This window comes from Bos indicus, chromosome 24 (assembly GCF_029378745.1).
Source record: "Bos indicus isolate NIAB-ARS_2022 breed Sahiwal x Tharparkar chromosome 24, NIAB-ARS_B.indTharparkar_mat_pri_1.0, whole genome shotgun sequence".
Classification (NCBI taxonomy): domain Eukaryota; kingdom Metazoa; phylum Chordata; class Mammalia; order Artiodactyla; family Bovidae; genus Bos; species Bos indicus.
This window is the reverse complement of record NC_091783.1, coordinates 25,825,086-25,838,331: the sequence shown is the minus strand read 5'-3', so window position 1 is coordinate 25,838,331 and position 13,246 is coordinate 25,825,086. Positions and strand designations below refer to the sequence as shown.

Here is a 13,246-nt window from a genome sequence, read left to right as displayed (position 1 = left end):
CCCTGTGTTTTCAAAATTAAAATACCGTTCATAATCTCAACTTACTTATTCATGAAAGGAGAATGACTCTAAAACAAGCAGGAGAGAAGGGAACACAGCATGGAAAATCAATTAGCCAGAGCATACTTTCAAATTAAAAAACAAGGCATCTTTTAATTCTCTACCACTGGTCCTCTTGAGACAAATGAAAATGAAGTCTGAGTTCTCTTCCTCCAAGTCAAGCTGGACATTGCACTATGATTAGAAGTCATAATATCTGAGCCATTGACTTAATTACCAAGAAGGCAATACATAAAACATGATTTCAGTAAAGAATTGTTAACACTAGCAAGCCTCAAATACTTAAAAAGAGATAATATTTCAATCAAGGTGTGATGTACAGTGACAAACTTCACAGAGCTGCTTAACTATGAACATGTTATAAAGAGATTTTTATAAGTCTTTTGTTTTGAAATTATTTCCACTGGCTAACATGTAGGGCCATCAGTTCAGTTCAGTTGCTCAGTCGTGTCCGACTCTTTGCAACCCCATGGACTGCAGCACCCCTGGCCTCCCTGTCCATCACCAACTCCTGGAGTTCGGTGATGTCCATGGAGTCGGTGATGTAATCCAACCATCTCATCCTCTGTCGTCCCCTTCTCCCACCTTCAATCTTTCCCAGCATCAGGGTCTTTTCAAATGAGTCAGCTCTTCACATCAGGTGGTCAAAGTATTGGAGTTTCAGTTTTAGTCCTTCCAATGAAAATTCAGGACTGATTTCCTTTAGGATGGACTGGTTGGATCTCCTTGCAGTCCAAAGGACTCTCAAGAGTCTTCTCCAACACCACAGTTCAACAGCATCAATTCTTGGTGCTCAGCTTTCTTTATAGTCCAACTCTCACATCCATACATGACTACTGGAAAAACCATAGCCTTGACTAGACGGACCTTTGTTGGCAAAGTAATGTCTCTGCTTTTTAATATGCTGTCTAGGTTGGTCATAACTTTTCTTCCAAGGAGCAAGTGTCTTTTAATTTCAAGGCTGCAGTCACCATCTGCAGTGATTTTGGAGCCCAAAAAATAAAGTCTCTCACTGTTTCCCCATCTATTTGCCATGAAGTGATGGGACCAGATGCTATGATCTTCATTTTCTGAATGTTGAGCTTTAAGCCAACTTTTTCACTCTCCTCTTTCACTTTCATCAAGAGGCTCTTTAGTTTTTCTTCACTTTCTGCCATGAGGGTGGTGTCATCTGCAGATTTGAGGTTATTGATATTTCTCCCAGCAATCTTGATTCCAGCTTGTGCTTCTTCTAGCCCAGCATTTCTCATGATGTACTATTTATATTGATCCTATTAAGTGAATTACAATGTATCTAATAATTAAAAACAGTAACAAATTCAGGATCAACCTATAGCTCAATCACACAGTGGGTTCATAAAGAAACAATGGGGTCACACAGAGTCAGACACGACTGAAGCGACTTAGCAGTAGCAGCAGCAGCACACAACTAAGATCTAATGCAGCCAAATAAATAATTTTTTAAAAAATCAATCAGGATCCCAATTAGATTCTCTAATGATAAGACCTGGGTTGCCTTAAATAAGGCTTGAGCACCTTCATGTTTGAAAACCACTGCTTGTAGTAATTCTCTAAACATTACTAACATTTATAACAGGTAAAAAAATAGAAGTCTCCTTTCACAGTTTAACTTGTATAAATACATCTTCTTTTACACAGCTTCCTAATTTATGCGCAATTCATTCAGACAATGAAAAATCTGTTTCATCCTTAAAGAATATACAACATAAAGACTGCATTGAGAGCCAAAGACATTTACTAACTTGACTATTTAATCATGAAAACCAAAATGTAAGTAAAAAGTCATATCTATTAACCCTCTGGAGGAAAAAAAATTAATTACAATTTAGATTTAAAAGCACTAAGTTATGTTTTCCTCAACATTTTGCCATGCCACATAGCCAAAAATAAAACATTTCATAATTTCAATTTACTTATTCATGAAAGGAAAATGCCTCTAAAACAAGGAAAGAAGGGGACAGAGCACAGAAAATGAATTTCAAAGATTTCCACAGCCAGAGCATACTTTCAAACCAACAAAGATAAACATCCTTTCTTGCCTACTTTTAACTGAGGAGGGTTTTTGCTGTGGCTTAAACCAAACACCATTAAGTTCTGCTACAACCAAAAACAAGTATGCCCATGAAACACAACAAATCAAGTCGGCCCAATGTAGGACATACACGCTACAGAAAAATAAAATTGGAATGCTACCTGAAATTCTCCGATGGGTCTAAGACATGAGGAAAAAATACCTAATAATAACTGGAGTAAAACTCTTGATTTCCCAGTGGCATGTTAATGGCCTTATAGGTATTCTCAGCAAACCTACTTTTAACCTTCAACTGACCCAATCTTCAACTCTTCAACTAATCACAATATTACCCATATATTATTCTGTTATTATCCTGAGAAAAGGCAGAAACAGAAAGATCTTTTATATACTCAATCACTGGGTCTTTCGGGAATTAAGAAAAAAATGATTCAGAAGGAAAAGGAGAAAGGAGAGGAGGGAGAAGGGGCTGGGGGCAGGCTGCTCTGATGGAACTGGCCAAGGGCAGCCCAAGAGTCGTGACAGCACTCAGTTTGGTCTCAAGGGGCGAGGGAAACGGGCCAGAGGGAGAAAACTGGAAATACACAAGGTCTGCGGGGCTCTCCACTGGCCAGGAATGCCCAAGCAGGACCTAGGAAATCCAAGTTCTAGAACAATCTCTCAGAAATGGATACAGCAGGGGAAGGAAAGGTGGGATGAACTGAAAGAGCAGCACTGAAACAAATACATTACCACACGTAAAACAGACAGGAGTGGAAAGTTGCTGTGTGACAGGGAGCTCAACCTGGTGCTCTGCGACAACCAGGAGGGGTGGGACGGGGCGGGAGGAGGGAGGGAGGTTCAAGAGGGAGGGGACGCATGTACACTTACGGCTGACTCACACTGCTGTAGGGCAGAAACCAACACAACATTGTAAAGCAATTATCTGCCAATTACAAAAGAAAACTTACTCATAAAACACTAACATGGAGAATGGTGTGAAGCACTGTCAGACTTCAATAAATTCATTTTCCCTTTAAAACTACCTGATTCCTCACAAGGTCATAGAATTGAGGTTCACTTCTGCTGCAACAATACAGCTGAGTTAACATATAGGCTCAAGAATGGTGGCCAGAAAATAAAAATAAAATAATAAAAGAATGGCAACCTGATGGAGGTAAGCAATTTCTGAGACGGCTCCCCAGCCGATGACTGTGCACTGGCCTAAGATGACTCTTTTCTGACAAAGACAATATGGCCAAAGTGATGGGGTTGTACATACCCAGTGGAGAGGCTCCGGGGCAAGGAACTGAGTGAGGTCTCCAGCCAACTACCTGCAAAGAGCCGAGGTCCTCAGTGCAACCACCCTCAGGGGGCAGAATCCTGCCTGAGTGCACACGGCTAAACCTGGAAGTGGATGCTTCCCCAGTGGAGCCTCCAACCACAGCCCTGACCTACGCTCTGTAGGCTGAACCAGAGCCATCCAGCCAAATCACACCCAGATTCCTGGCCACAGAAACTAGGAGATAACACGTTTGTTTTTTTAAGCCCCTAAATTTGGAAGTGATTCCCTGGTGGCTCAGTGATAAAGAATCCGCCTGCCAATTCAGGAGACGTGGGTTCAGTCCCTGAGTTGGGAAGATCTCCTGGAGAAAGAAATGGAAACTCACTCCAGTATTCTTTCCTGGAGAATCCCATGGACAGATGAGCCTCCACGGAGTCAAGGAGGAGTCAGACACGACTCACAGCGACCAAACAGCAGACAACACACTGACGGACCCTGGCATCTTCACTCTTCCTCATCTCCTGCCAGCCCCTCCATATTCTCCCGAGGGGTCTAACATCCAACACCAGGATGATACTGATGGGTGGGCTGGGGAGAGAAGGAACTAGAGTAGCCACACCAAGAGAAGTGATTAATTGGAAAGACTCAGTCACTCAACAGCTCTTCACTAAGCCTCCAGTATGTGCCAGGGCAGAAAACAAATCTCTGAAGCTGGTTGAGCAAACACGTTACTCTATACTAAGATTTGTTCACAAGAACAGAGCCCCTCTAAGCAGCTCAGACACCCACCTTATCAGATATGAATGTCCTCGGCCTCCCTCTCTATATGCATCCAAATTTTGCTATCAAGAGCATCTTTATCTACTCTCCTACCTCTAAACTTAATTCCCTTATACACTTGACCCTACTCCCTCTACTTGGTATCCCTCATTCCAGAACTGCTGTCTTAATCCATCCACACCAACATAGCATAAGTATTCCTATAAAATGCAAAGCTGATCACGTCACTCTATTTAAAATCTAAACTCAATGGTTTGACATTGTTCTCAGGCTAAAGCCCAAGTTCTCAAATCGAGCTTACAGGTGTCTGTATTTATGTCTCTGGCTTTGACCCATGCTCCCCTAAAATTTTTATGCCTTAGCCTCTACCTTTTTGGTTATTTTTTAAATAACTTCCACTTTAAATAACTTTTAAAGAACTTCTACTTCTCTCCCACTTCTTAACCTTCAACTATACTATTCCTACCTGAAGCACTTTTCCCCAGGCCTTTAATTACCTAACCCATGAAATTAAAAGATTCTTTATTCCTTGGAAGGAAAGTTATAAGCAACCTAGATAGCATATTCAAAAGCAGAGACATTACTTTGCCAACAAAGTCCATCTAGTCAAGGCTATGGTTTTTCCAGTGGTCATGTATGGATGTGAGAGCTGGACTATGAAGAAGGCTGAGCGCCGAAGAATTGATGCTTTTGAACTGTGGTGTTGGAGAAGACTCTTGAGAGTCCTTTGGACTGCAAGGAGATCCAACCAGTCCATTCTAAAGGAGATCAGCCCTGGGATTTCTTTGGAAGGAATGATGCTAAAGCTGAAAGTCCAGTACTTTGGCCACCTCATGCAAAGAGTTGACTCATTGGAAAAGACTCTGATGGGGGAGGGATTGGGGGCAGGAGGAGAAGGGGATGACAGAGGATGAGATGGCTGGATGGCATCACTGACTCGATGGACAAGAGTTTGGGTGAACTCTGGGAGTTGGTGGACAGGGAGGCCTGGCGTGCTGCAATTCATGGGGTGGCAAAGAGTCGGACACAACTAAGCAACTGAACTGAATCAGCCTTTAATTACCTATAACCTAAGCTTCTGGCCTTAGGTTCTCCCTGATGCCTAGACTAGTTTAGTGCCCTACCCATCCACCCAGCCAGTGCCTCCACAGCAAACTCGCACGATCTCCTAGAATAGTTACTCTGCCAACTGTGTGAATTTCCCACTGGCTATGAGCTCTATGAGGGGCTTTCCAGGTGGCACTAATGGGAAAGAACTGCCTGCCAATGCAGAAGACATAAGAGCCTTGGATTCAATTTTTGCATCGGGAAGATCCCCTGGAGAAAGGCATGGCAACCAACTCCAGTACTCTTGCCTGGAGAATCCCATGAACAGAGGAGCCTGGCGGGCTACAGTCCATGGGGTCGCAAAGAGTCGGACACAACTGAAGCAACTTAGCATGCATGCTTCAGCTCTATGAAAACAGGGACCATGTGGATCCTGTTCAGTGCAGAACCAGACAAACATGTATGGAAGAGTAAATTGATGCTTTCAAACTGTGGTCCTGGAGAAGATGCTTGAGAGTCCCTTGGACGGCAAGATAAAATCAGTCAATTCTAAAGGCAATCAACCCTGAATATTCACTGCAAGGACTGATGCTGAAGCTGAAGCTCCAATACTTCAGCCACCTGATGCAAAGAGCCAACTCACTGAAAAAAGACTCTAAGGCTGGGAAAGAGTGAAGGCAGAAGGCAACGACAGAGGATGAGAGGACTGGATGGTATCACCGACTTACTGAACATTATCTTGAGCAAACTCCAGGAGATACTGATAGACAGGAAAGTCTGGTGTGCTGCAGTCCATAGGGTCGCAAAGAGTCAGACACAACTGAGCGACTGAACAAGATCACGTCATAATTTGTTCCCTTCTTCAAATCTTTAAAGCATGTCCTCACTCCCTGAACATCCATATAAGCTCAGGTCTTCCCATCTTATAAGATCCCTTTGATCCCACTTTCCTGGAAATCAGCCATTTCATCTGACTTTATTAATACTATCCAACCTCAGGCAGTCTTACTGGTGCCCTCTAACAGCACAAAAACAAGTCCCTTAGCGGCCATCACAGAGTTCCTACTTACCAAATCCATGATTCTCCTTCCAGACTTTACCCTACTGAATTATAGCCCACTGCAATGCTTATCTTGTTGATCATCATTTTTACTTATTGACGGATCCATTTTTGCAAAGGCCTCTAACTCTCTTCACTTTCATGGTACCTCTCTCCCTTCATTTTCCTATTTCTTCACTCACCCTAAGCTGATGGATTTCATCCCTGGCTACCTTGTCTTCAGCCTCCACAAGCTCTCCTTGGGTGGCCACTGGAACTTTTACAGTGTCAATCACACAACCCCCTTTTGGGGCCAGGGAGTGAAAAAGGTTACAAAGCCTCACGGGAAATCCTTCAAACTACACTTGTTTAGTCACTCAGTGGTGTCTGACTCTTTCAAGACCCTGTGGACTGCAGCCTGCCAGGCTCCTCTGTCCATGTAAGTTTCCAGGAGTGGTTGTCACTTCCTCCTCCAGATGACCTGCATCTCCTGCATTGCAGGCAGATTCTTTACTGCTGAGCCACGAGAGAAGCCCTCAAACTACACTCGAGCCTCCATCATATTCCCATTTGACACCTATTGTTCCATATTTATGAGTAACTAACTTAGTGAGTCACTTGCATGAGTTAGTTTTATTAACTCAGGTGTGTAGGGGGAAAACGTACATATCATTCACCTATACACTGATGACATCTCTCTCCTGTTAGACCTCTGTCGTGGGCTCTAAGCCCTTTTTCCCATCTGCCCACCTGCTGACAAGTTCTTCCTCGCTATCCTACAAGCATCCCAACTCAATTTCTCTAAAAGCAAAATGACCCCTTCAAAGCACCTGCCTTTCTACAGCCCCTTCACCCCACTAGAATACAAGTGTCTAGGCCGCAATACAAGCATTGTCTTAAAGCATCTCCCTTTCCTTCAATTCCACTGTCCACATTTTTCAAGTCTGCCTTGATTAGGTTCAAGTCTTCTATCACCTTAGCCACTGAAATAACTTCCCGCCTGGTACTTCTGTCCTGTATAAACTGTACTCCAGGCTAGAAGAACTGCTCTAAACAAAGGATTCCAGCATTCCCAGTTTCAGAATGTCTGATGTCTCCTGCTACTCACAAGACAAAAACATTAGCCTGGGAAGCCTGACCAGTAAGAGAGGCCCACAAAAAAGAAATGCCCAACATGTGGCCCAACCAAAAGAATCCTCAAAAGGAGTCACAGTGACCAGAGAACTTGGTGAGGAAAATAAGAGGAACTGTGAAATACCAAGCAAGTGTAACAGCTAAAAAAAAAAAACACAATCAGGCTCACCCCCAGGAGGGTGAAAGGCTGTGATGAGAAACCTACAGGGCAACAAACAAGCTAGTCTCTGAGCAAAGTGACAGAAACCAGCCAGAAATGTCAGGGAGGCTCTGAGCAAGGCCCTACTAAGCCACACCCTCCCACAACACACCCTCCATGCCCGGCCCACCCATCAACAACTCCACCTGTCCCAGCCAGGCATCCACCCACTTGAGACCCCACAAGTGAGGCACAGAGCCCAGAAATTCCTCGAAGGGCCCACAGGAATTCACACCAAAGTGATCCAACCAGATTCTTCCTCTGCTTAAAGAATGAAAGAGCCTATCAGCAAGTCAAGCAAAGGTCAGGATGGCTGGTGAGTCAAATGGACAGCGAAATCCCCACTCCCAGGGCAGCTGAACAATCTTCCCCACAATACTGCCCCACTGAGTCAAGGCACATCAACTTCTTTCTTTCAACCGCTTTCATAAACCTGTGCAAACCGAGGCCAGTCACTCTCAGCCAGGAAGTTTAGGGACCTAAAGAGCCAGAACACCAGGCTGAGCAGGGGAGATCTGGCCAATCCACCACCCCACACCTTAAGTGGTATCAGACAGAAATATTCCTACTTTCTGGAACCTACCTTTGTTCCTGCTGTTCCCTCTGACTAGAATCCCTCTGCTCAGTCCAGATAAATCCCATCTGTCACCTCCTCAGGAAACCCTTCACCAGCCTGCACACTCCATTGCGTGCTTTCTGAGGACTGGCTGCAGCCCTTGCAGGGTACTCACCCCATCACATGAGGGAAGGTGGCCTGTCTTAGTCATCTGTCTTCCTCAAAGTCTAGCCCATCCAAGGTGCTCTATTCATGTTAGGTGAATGAATCTAAGTCACTTCACCTACTCCTCTGATGGCAGGAAAATGACAATGCTCTGTTATATTGGAAACATTTCCATGCTAAATGGAATTCCAGTTTCAATTCAGCCAAGGCAAGACCTTTGAGGGAAACTTTGCTCATCATTTTGCAATCACAAAGGAAGAAGGGGCTTCCCAGGTGGCTCAGTGGTGAAGAATCTGCTGCCAACGCAGCAACACTCGTTTGATCCCTGGATCAGGAAGATCCCCTGGAGAAGGAAATGACAACCCACTCCAGTACTCTTGCCTGGGAAATCCTATAGACAGAACAGCCTGGTGGGCTACAGTCCACAGAATCGCAAAGGGTCGGACACAACTGAGCAAATGAGCACGCGTTCACTAATATCTGGTACTAGAGAGGGAGGGAGGAACACAGGGGATGGAGACTAACAAGAGTCAGTAAAATGACAGGATTGTCTGGGGGAACGCACACAAGAAAAATGAGTCTCTGGGCAGAAAACTGAGGAAAATACAACTGATGGCTACTAAACAGGTTGATGTGGATACAGCTCATACAGATTTTTTTAACAAAAGAGATTTGAAACATTTCAGATCAATTAAAAAATGCTCTCTTATACAACATGTATTTTAGTCATAAGAAAATTCTGCTCCAAGATGTTAACCCAGGCTACAATGGGAATTATTTCCAAAAGAGTCTATGGACATCTAATGTAAACTAGCTATAAGAAACTACTTAGTTTGGGGTATATCTCATTAATAAGATATCTGTGATGCAGAAGTAGGAAATCAAACTTATGGTTATCAAGAGGGAAGGGGAAATTGGGAGATGGGGATTGACATATATACACGACTGTCTGTTGGGTTGGCCAAAAAGTTCCTTCAGGTTTGCCCCAACGACCGTTTTGGCCAACCCAATATCAACTAGATAACTAATAAGGACCTACTGTGAAGCACAGGGAACTTGACTCAATACTCTGTAATGACCTGTATGGGAAAAGACTCTAAAAAAGAGTGGACATATGTGTATGTGTAACTGATGCACTTTGCTGTACAGCAGAAACTAACACAACATTGTAAATCAACTATACTCTAATAAAAATTAATTAAAAACAAAAGAAATCTCTGATGAAATGGGAAGCACACGTAAGGCATTTCAGCAGCATACCAAAGGACCGTGGTTATCTTGAAAATCAAACCGTGTAATAGATCATTGCACTGTGAGCTGAACTAGCCACATTTTTCTCGTGGAACATCATTTTTACTCAAAGGTACAACTGAAGAGTCTACCTGATGGCTCAGTGGTAAAGAATCCACTTATCAACGCAGGAGACATGGGTTTGATCCCTTGTTCAATAAGATCCCACATCTTGGAGCAACTAAGCCCATGGGTCACAACTATTGAGCCTGTGTTCTAGAGCCCAGGAACCACAACTACCAAAACCCACACACCCTAGAGCCCATGTTCCAAAACAAGAGAAGCCACCGCAATGAGAAGCTCGTGTACCGCAGTGAAAAGTAGCCTCCAATCGCCTCAACTAGAGAAAAGCCAGAAGAGCAACGAAGATCCAACACAGCCAAAAATAAACTAAAAAAAAAATTTAATGTGACGTCGCTGTTTTTTTTTAAAAAGGTATGACTGCAAAACTATGGTGATTTAGATTTCTGTATTTGACCTACATTTTCCCAAAAAGCAAGCAAAATGAGCTTGACACTGTCAGAAAAACTGATAGTATGTGTTACCAATGACAAAATCCGAGCTTTCAAACAAAAATTTGAATTTTGGAAAACTGCTTCTCAATGATTAAAAGATAAGCGGGCTTTTTTTTTTTTTTTTCCGCTGCTAAGTAATACTAGTTTGAGAAACAGAGTCAGTTTAACAAATCGTTAACATTAAGTTTTGGTTTTCATTCTTCTTACTGGTTTCAATCAATCTTTTTAAGAATAAATTAGAAGACCCACAAGAATAATTTCAATCTAGTTGCCTAGAAGACAAGTGCCAAAATTTTCACGACTTACCAGCAGCTGTTCTACGGTCAACATTCAGCACACAAATAAGGAAAACGTCTAAGTATTTCACACCAACAGAACTTTAAGAATATATACACGACACATTAATACAATAACCAAAACTGGCTGATTATGAAGTGAAAAATGGAATTCTGAGTGCCTTTGGTTAGCTTTTTGAGTAACATAATTGTAATGTTACTCAAAATACCAAGAAAGTAACAAAACTGTTAGCTCACTACAAAAAAAAACCTTTTTTCTCCAAAATCTCTCAAAGCTGAAATATCAGATAACATCCCCCAATGATGTCCAATCTTTAAAGAGCTACAAGTAAAAAAAACTGCTGTAGAATGAGTAGTTAATTGATAAGATTTCCAAAATGGCAGAGGATCTTAAGAAAAAGCCTGCTGAGTATTTTGGCTAACAACTCTGGAATCCACTGAGCTACCACTGTCATTTCTGCTACAGGCTTCAGGAGGTGTCTGATTTAGCCTAAAGCAAAAAAAAAAAAAAAAAAAAAACTGCATTAAAAGAAAATACTATGTTAAAATATCCACTTTTTTTTTTTTCAAACTTTTAACCTCAAACTTCTATCTTGGGTTATCAAGGTTTCAACAATTTATGCCTTCTCAAGTATCATTCTGAGCCTATACATCTTACTTGAACCTGAAATTTTAATCAAGAAATGTCACAGTGATTTTTAGGAAATTCAATAGTCCTGATGAGGTCTGGTGATGGTCTATTTCTTATGAGAATGCCACATTGGTACATTTTCAATCAAAGGTGCTGAGAAACTAGGATATTTAATAAAGAGGTAATTCAAGCAGATTATACAAAAGTGTGTTTTGGACCAGAAACAAACAAACAAAAAACTAAATAGTTAACATTTTAAGCTATTTTGCATAATCGTTCTTTTAATTAATAATGTATTTCAGAATTCATCCTGACAGGTAGCAGAAGCTACCTACGCTTGAAAAACAACCCAAGCAGACGAAATAATGGAGCATTGTTTTTAATAGACAGCTCATCGCCTAAAAATTCCTGAAGTGAGGCACAAATGTTCATTGACCCCATTCTAAAAAAGTGACCTGGAACACTACACCAGTACATTCTTGAACTCACATTCCTTACTGTGGGTTTCTCCATCGTATTTACAACCAGTTAACACAGCTGAGAGTATTTGAATAAAATTACAATTAAGCACTAATTTTAAGCTTAAAAACAATATTAAATGGATAAAAGTGTCAGGAATACTCAACAAAGCGTCCAGGGGTATCTCAGGTCCATCAAAATGAGGTCCATCATACCTCATTTTGCTCTGTCCATTTAACGCAGTCTTTTAAGTTAGTTAAACGTTCATTAACAAAACTCACGTGCCAAAACCATGCCCCAAAGCGGGTTATGTGACACGTCTCATTTGAAATAAAATGCTTTCTGCCGGGCCCCGGTCCTACCATACAGCTTCCCAATCCCATAAGTAACATGCTACACTTCCTTTACCGCTACCGTGGGAAGGGAGGGTGCCTCGGTGCTTACCGATGCCCGGAGCCACATAGATGAAGTAGAGGCAAGACGAGGACAGGGAGAAGAAGAAGATGAAGGCGAGGAGCGAGCGATTGGAGACCCGCATCATCCGCTTAAGCACAGGCATCTTCCTCTTACCGGCCGGCAGCTCGGGCTGCACTCTCAGGCCGGACTTGGGGGCACCGTCCAGGCCCTAAACTTCCATGAATGTGCTAAAAAAAACACCACCACCCCGAGACTGCAGCGGGGCCGCGCGGGGAGGCTCTGGGGAAGCGGGAAGGAGGAGAGAGGAAGGAGTGGACGGAATGAATGAGAGGCCGGGAGGATGCGGGGCGGGGGAAGGGAGCAGACGCGGGGTCCGGGTCCGGGGACCAAAGGACCCGAGGAGGCCGTGGAAGGGCGAGGAGCGGCGTTCTACGCGCCCGGTGGCGGCGGGAGGAGGGGCTGCAGGTGGGGAGAGGCGCCGGCTGCGCGCCGCGGCGCCCCTGCGGAGAGGGCGGCCGACTGCAGCACGCGCTGCTCCCCCACGGCTCCGGCTGCCTGCGCCCGCCGGGGTCCAGGTCGCGAAGCCCCCGCGCTCGGGGTCCGGGCCGCCCGCGCCAGGCAGGCCTGCGCCGCCTCCTCCTCCTCCTCGGGGCCGCGGCGTCTCGTGCCTGCGCGGGGCTAGCGTGGGCGCCGGGGCCGCAGCCGGCGCGCGCGACGCGCGGGGGCCCGCAGGGGCCCTGGGGGCCGAGGAGCTGGGCGCTCGCCGGCGCACAGCCTCCTCCTCATGCCGCGCGGGGCCCCGGCGTCCCCCGGCGGCCGCGGGAGCCGAGCACAGGCGAGGGCGGCGTCCCGGCCAGCGACGAGCGCGCTCCGACTCCGGCTCCTGCCTCCGCCCGCTGTCCGCCCGGCCGCAAGGGCGGCAACCGCAGCAGCATTACCGCCGCCGGCCCGGGGTGAAGCGCCCCCGCCGGCGCCGCCCCCGCACGGCCCGCGGACACCAGTCGGAGAGCCGCGGGGCGACTTGCGCTGCAGGCAGGGCCGAGGAGCCCAAAGAGACTGGGGGGCCGGAGCCGTCGGAGCCGCGTCCGGGTCGCTGAAGAGGCGAACTCCAGAGGGCGGGGGGAGCCGCGGAGGAAATCGGGCCCGGCGACCCGTCCGGAGACCCCTGGGGGCTCCGCGCGCTCGCTCGGAACTGCAGGCGGCGCTGCGCCGACCGCGAGGAAACCTGGCGGCCCCCGCCCACCCTTCCCCTCCCCTCGCCCGAAACACCGCGCCTCCTGATTGGCCCACGCCGCCACCTCCGCTCCCCGCGCGAGGACCCGCGCCCAGACCGCGTCCTGC

The 13,246-nt window shown here is 45.5% G+C and overlaps 1 protein-coding gene across 1 annotated transcript in view; it reads right to left on the bottom strand.

The window, feature by feature from the left end:
- The window catches only part of B4GALT6 (beta-1,4-galactosyltransferase 6), a 69,120-nt gene extending 56,686 nt beyond the window's left edge, over positions 1-12,434 (bottom strand). The window contains exon 1 of the mRNA XM_019986912.2: positions 11,933-12,434. Coding sequence (XP_019842471.1) covers positions 11,933-12,047 — 115 coding nt within the window. The 5' untranslated portion in view covers positions 12,048-12,434. The remainder of the gene's footprint in view (positions 1-11,932) is intronic.
- Between the last annotated feature and the right edge of the window lie 812 nt (positions 12,435-13,246).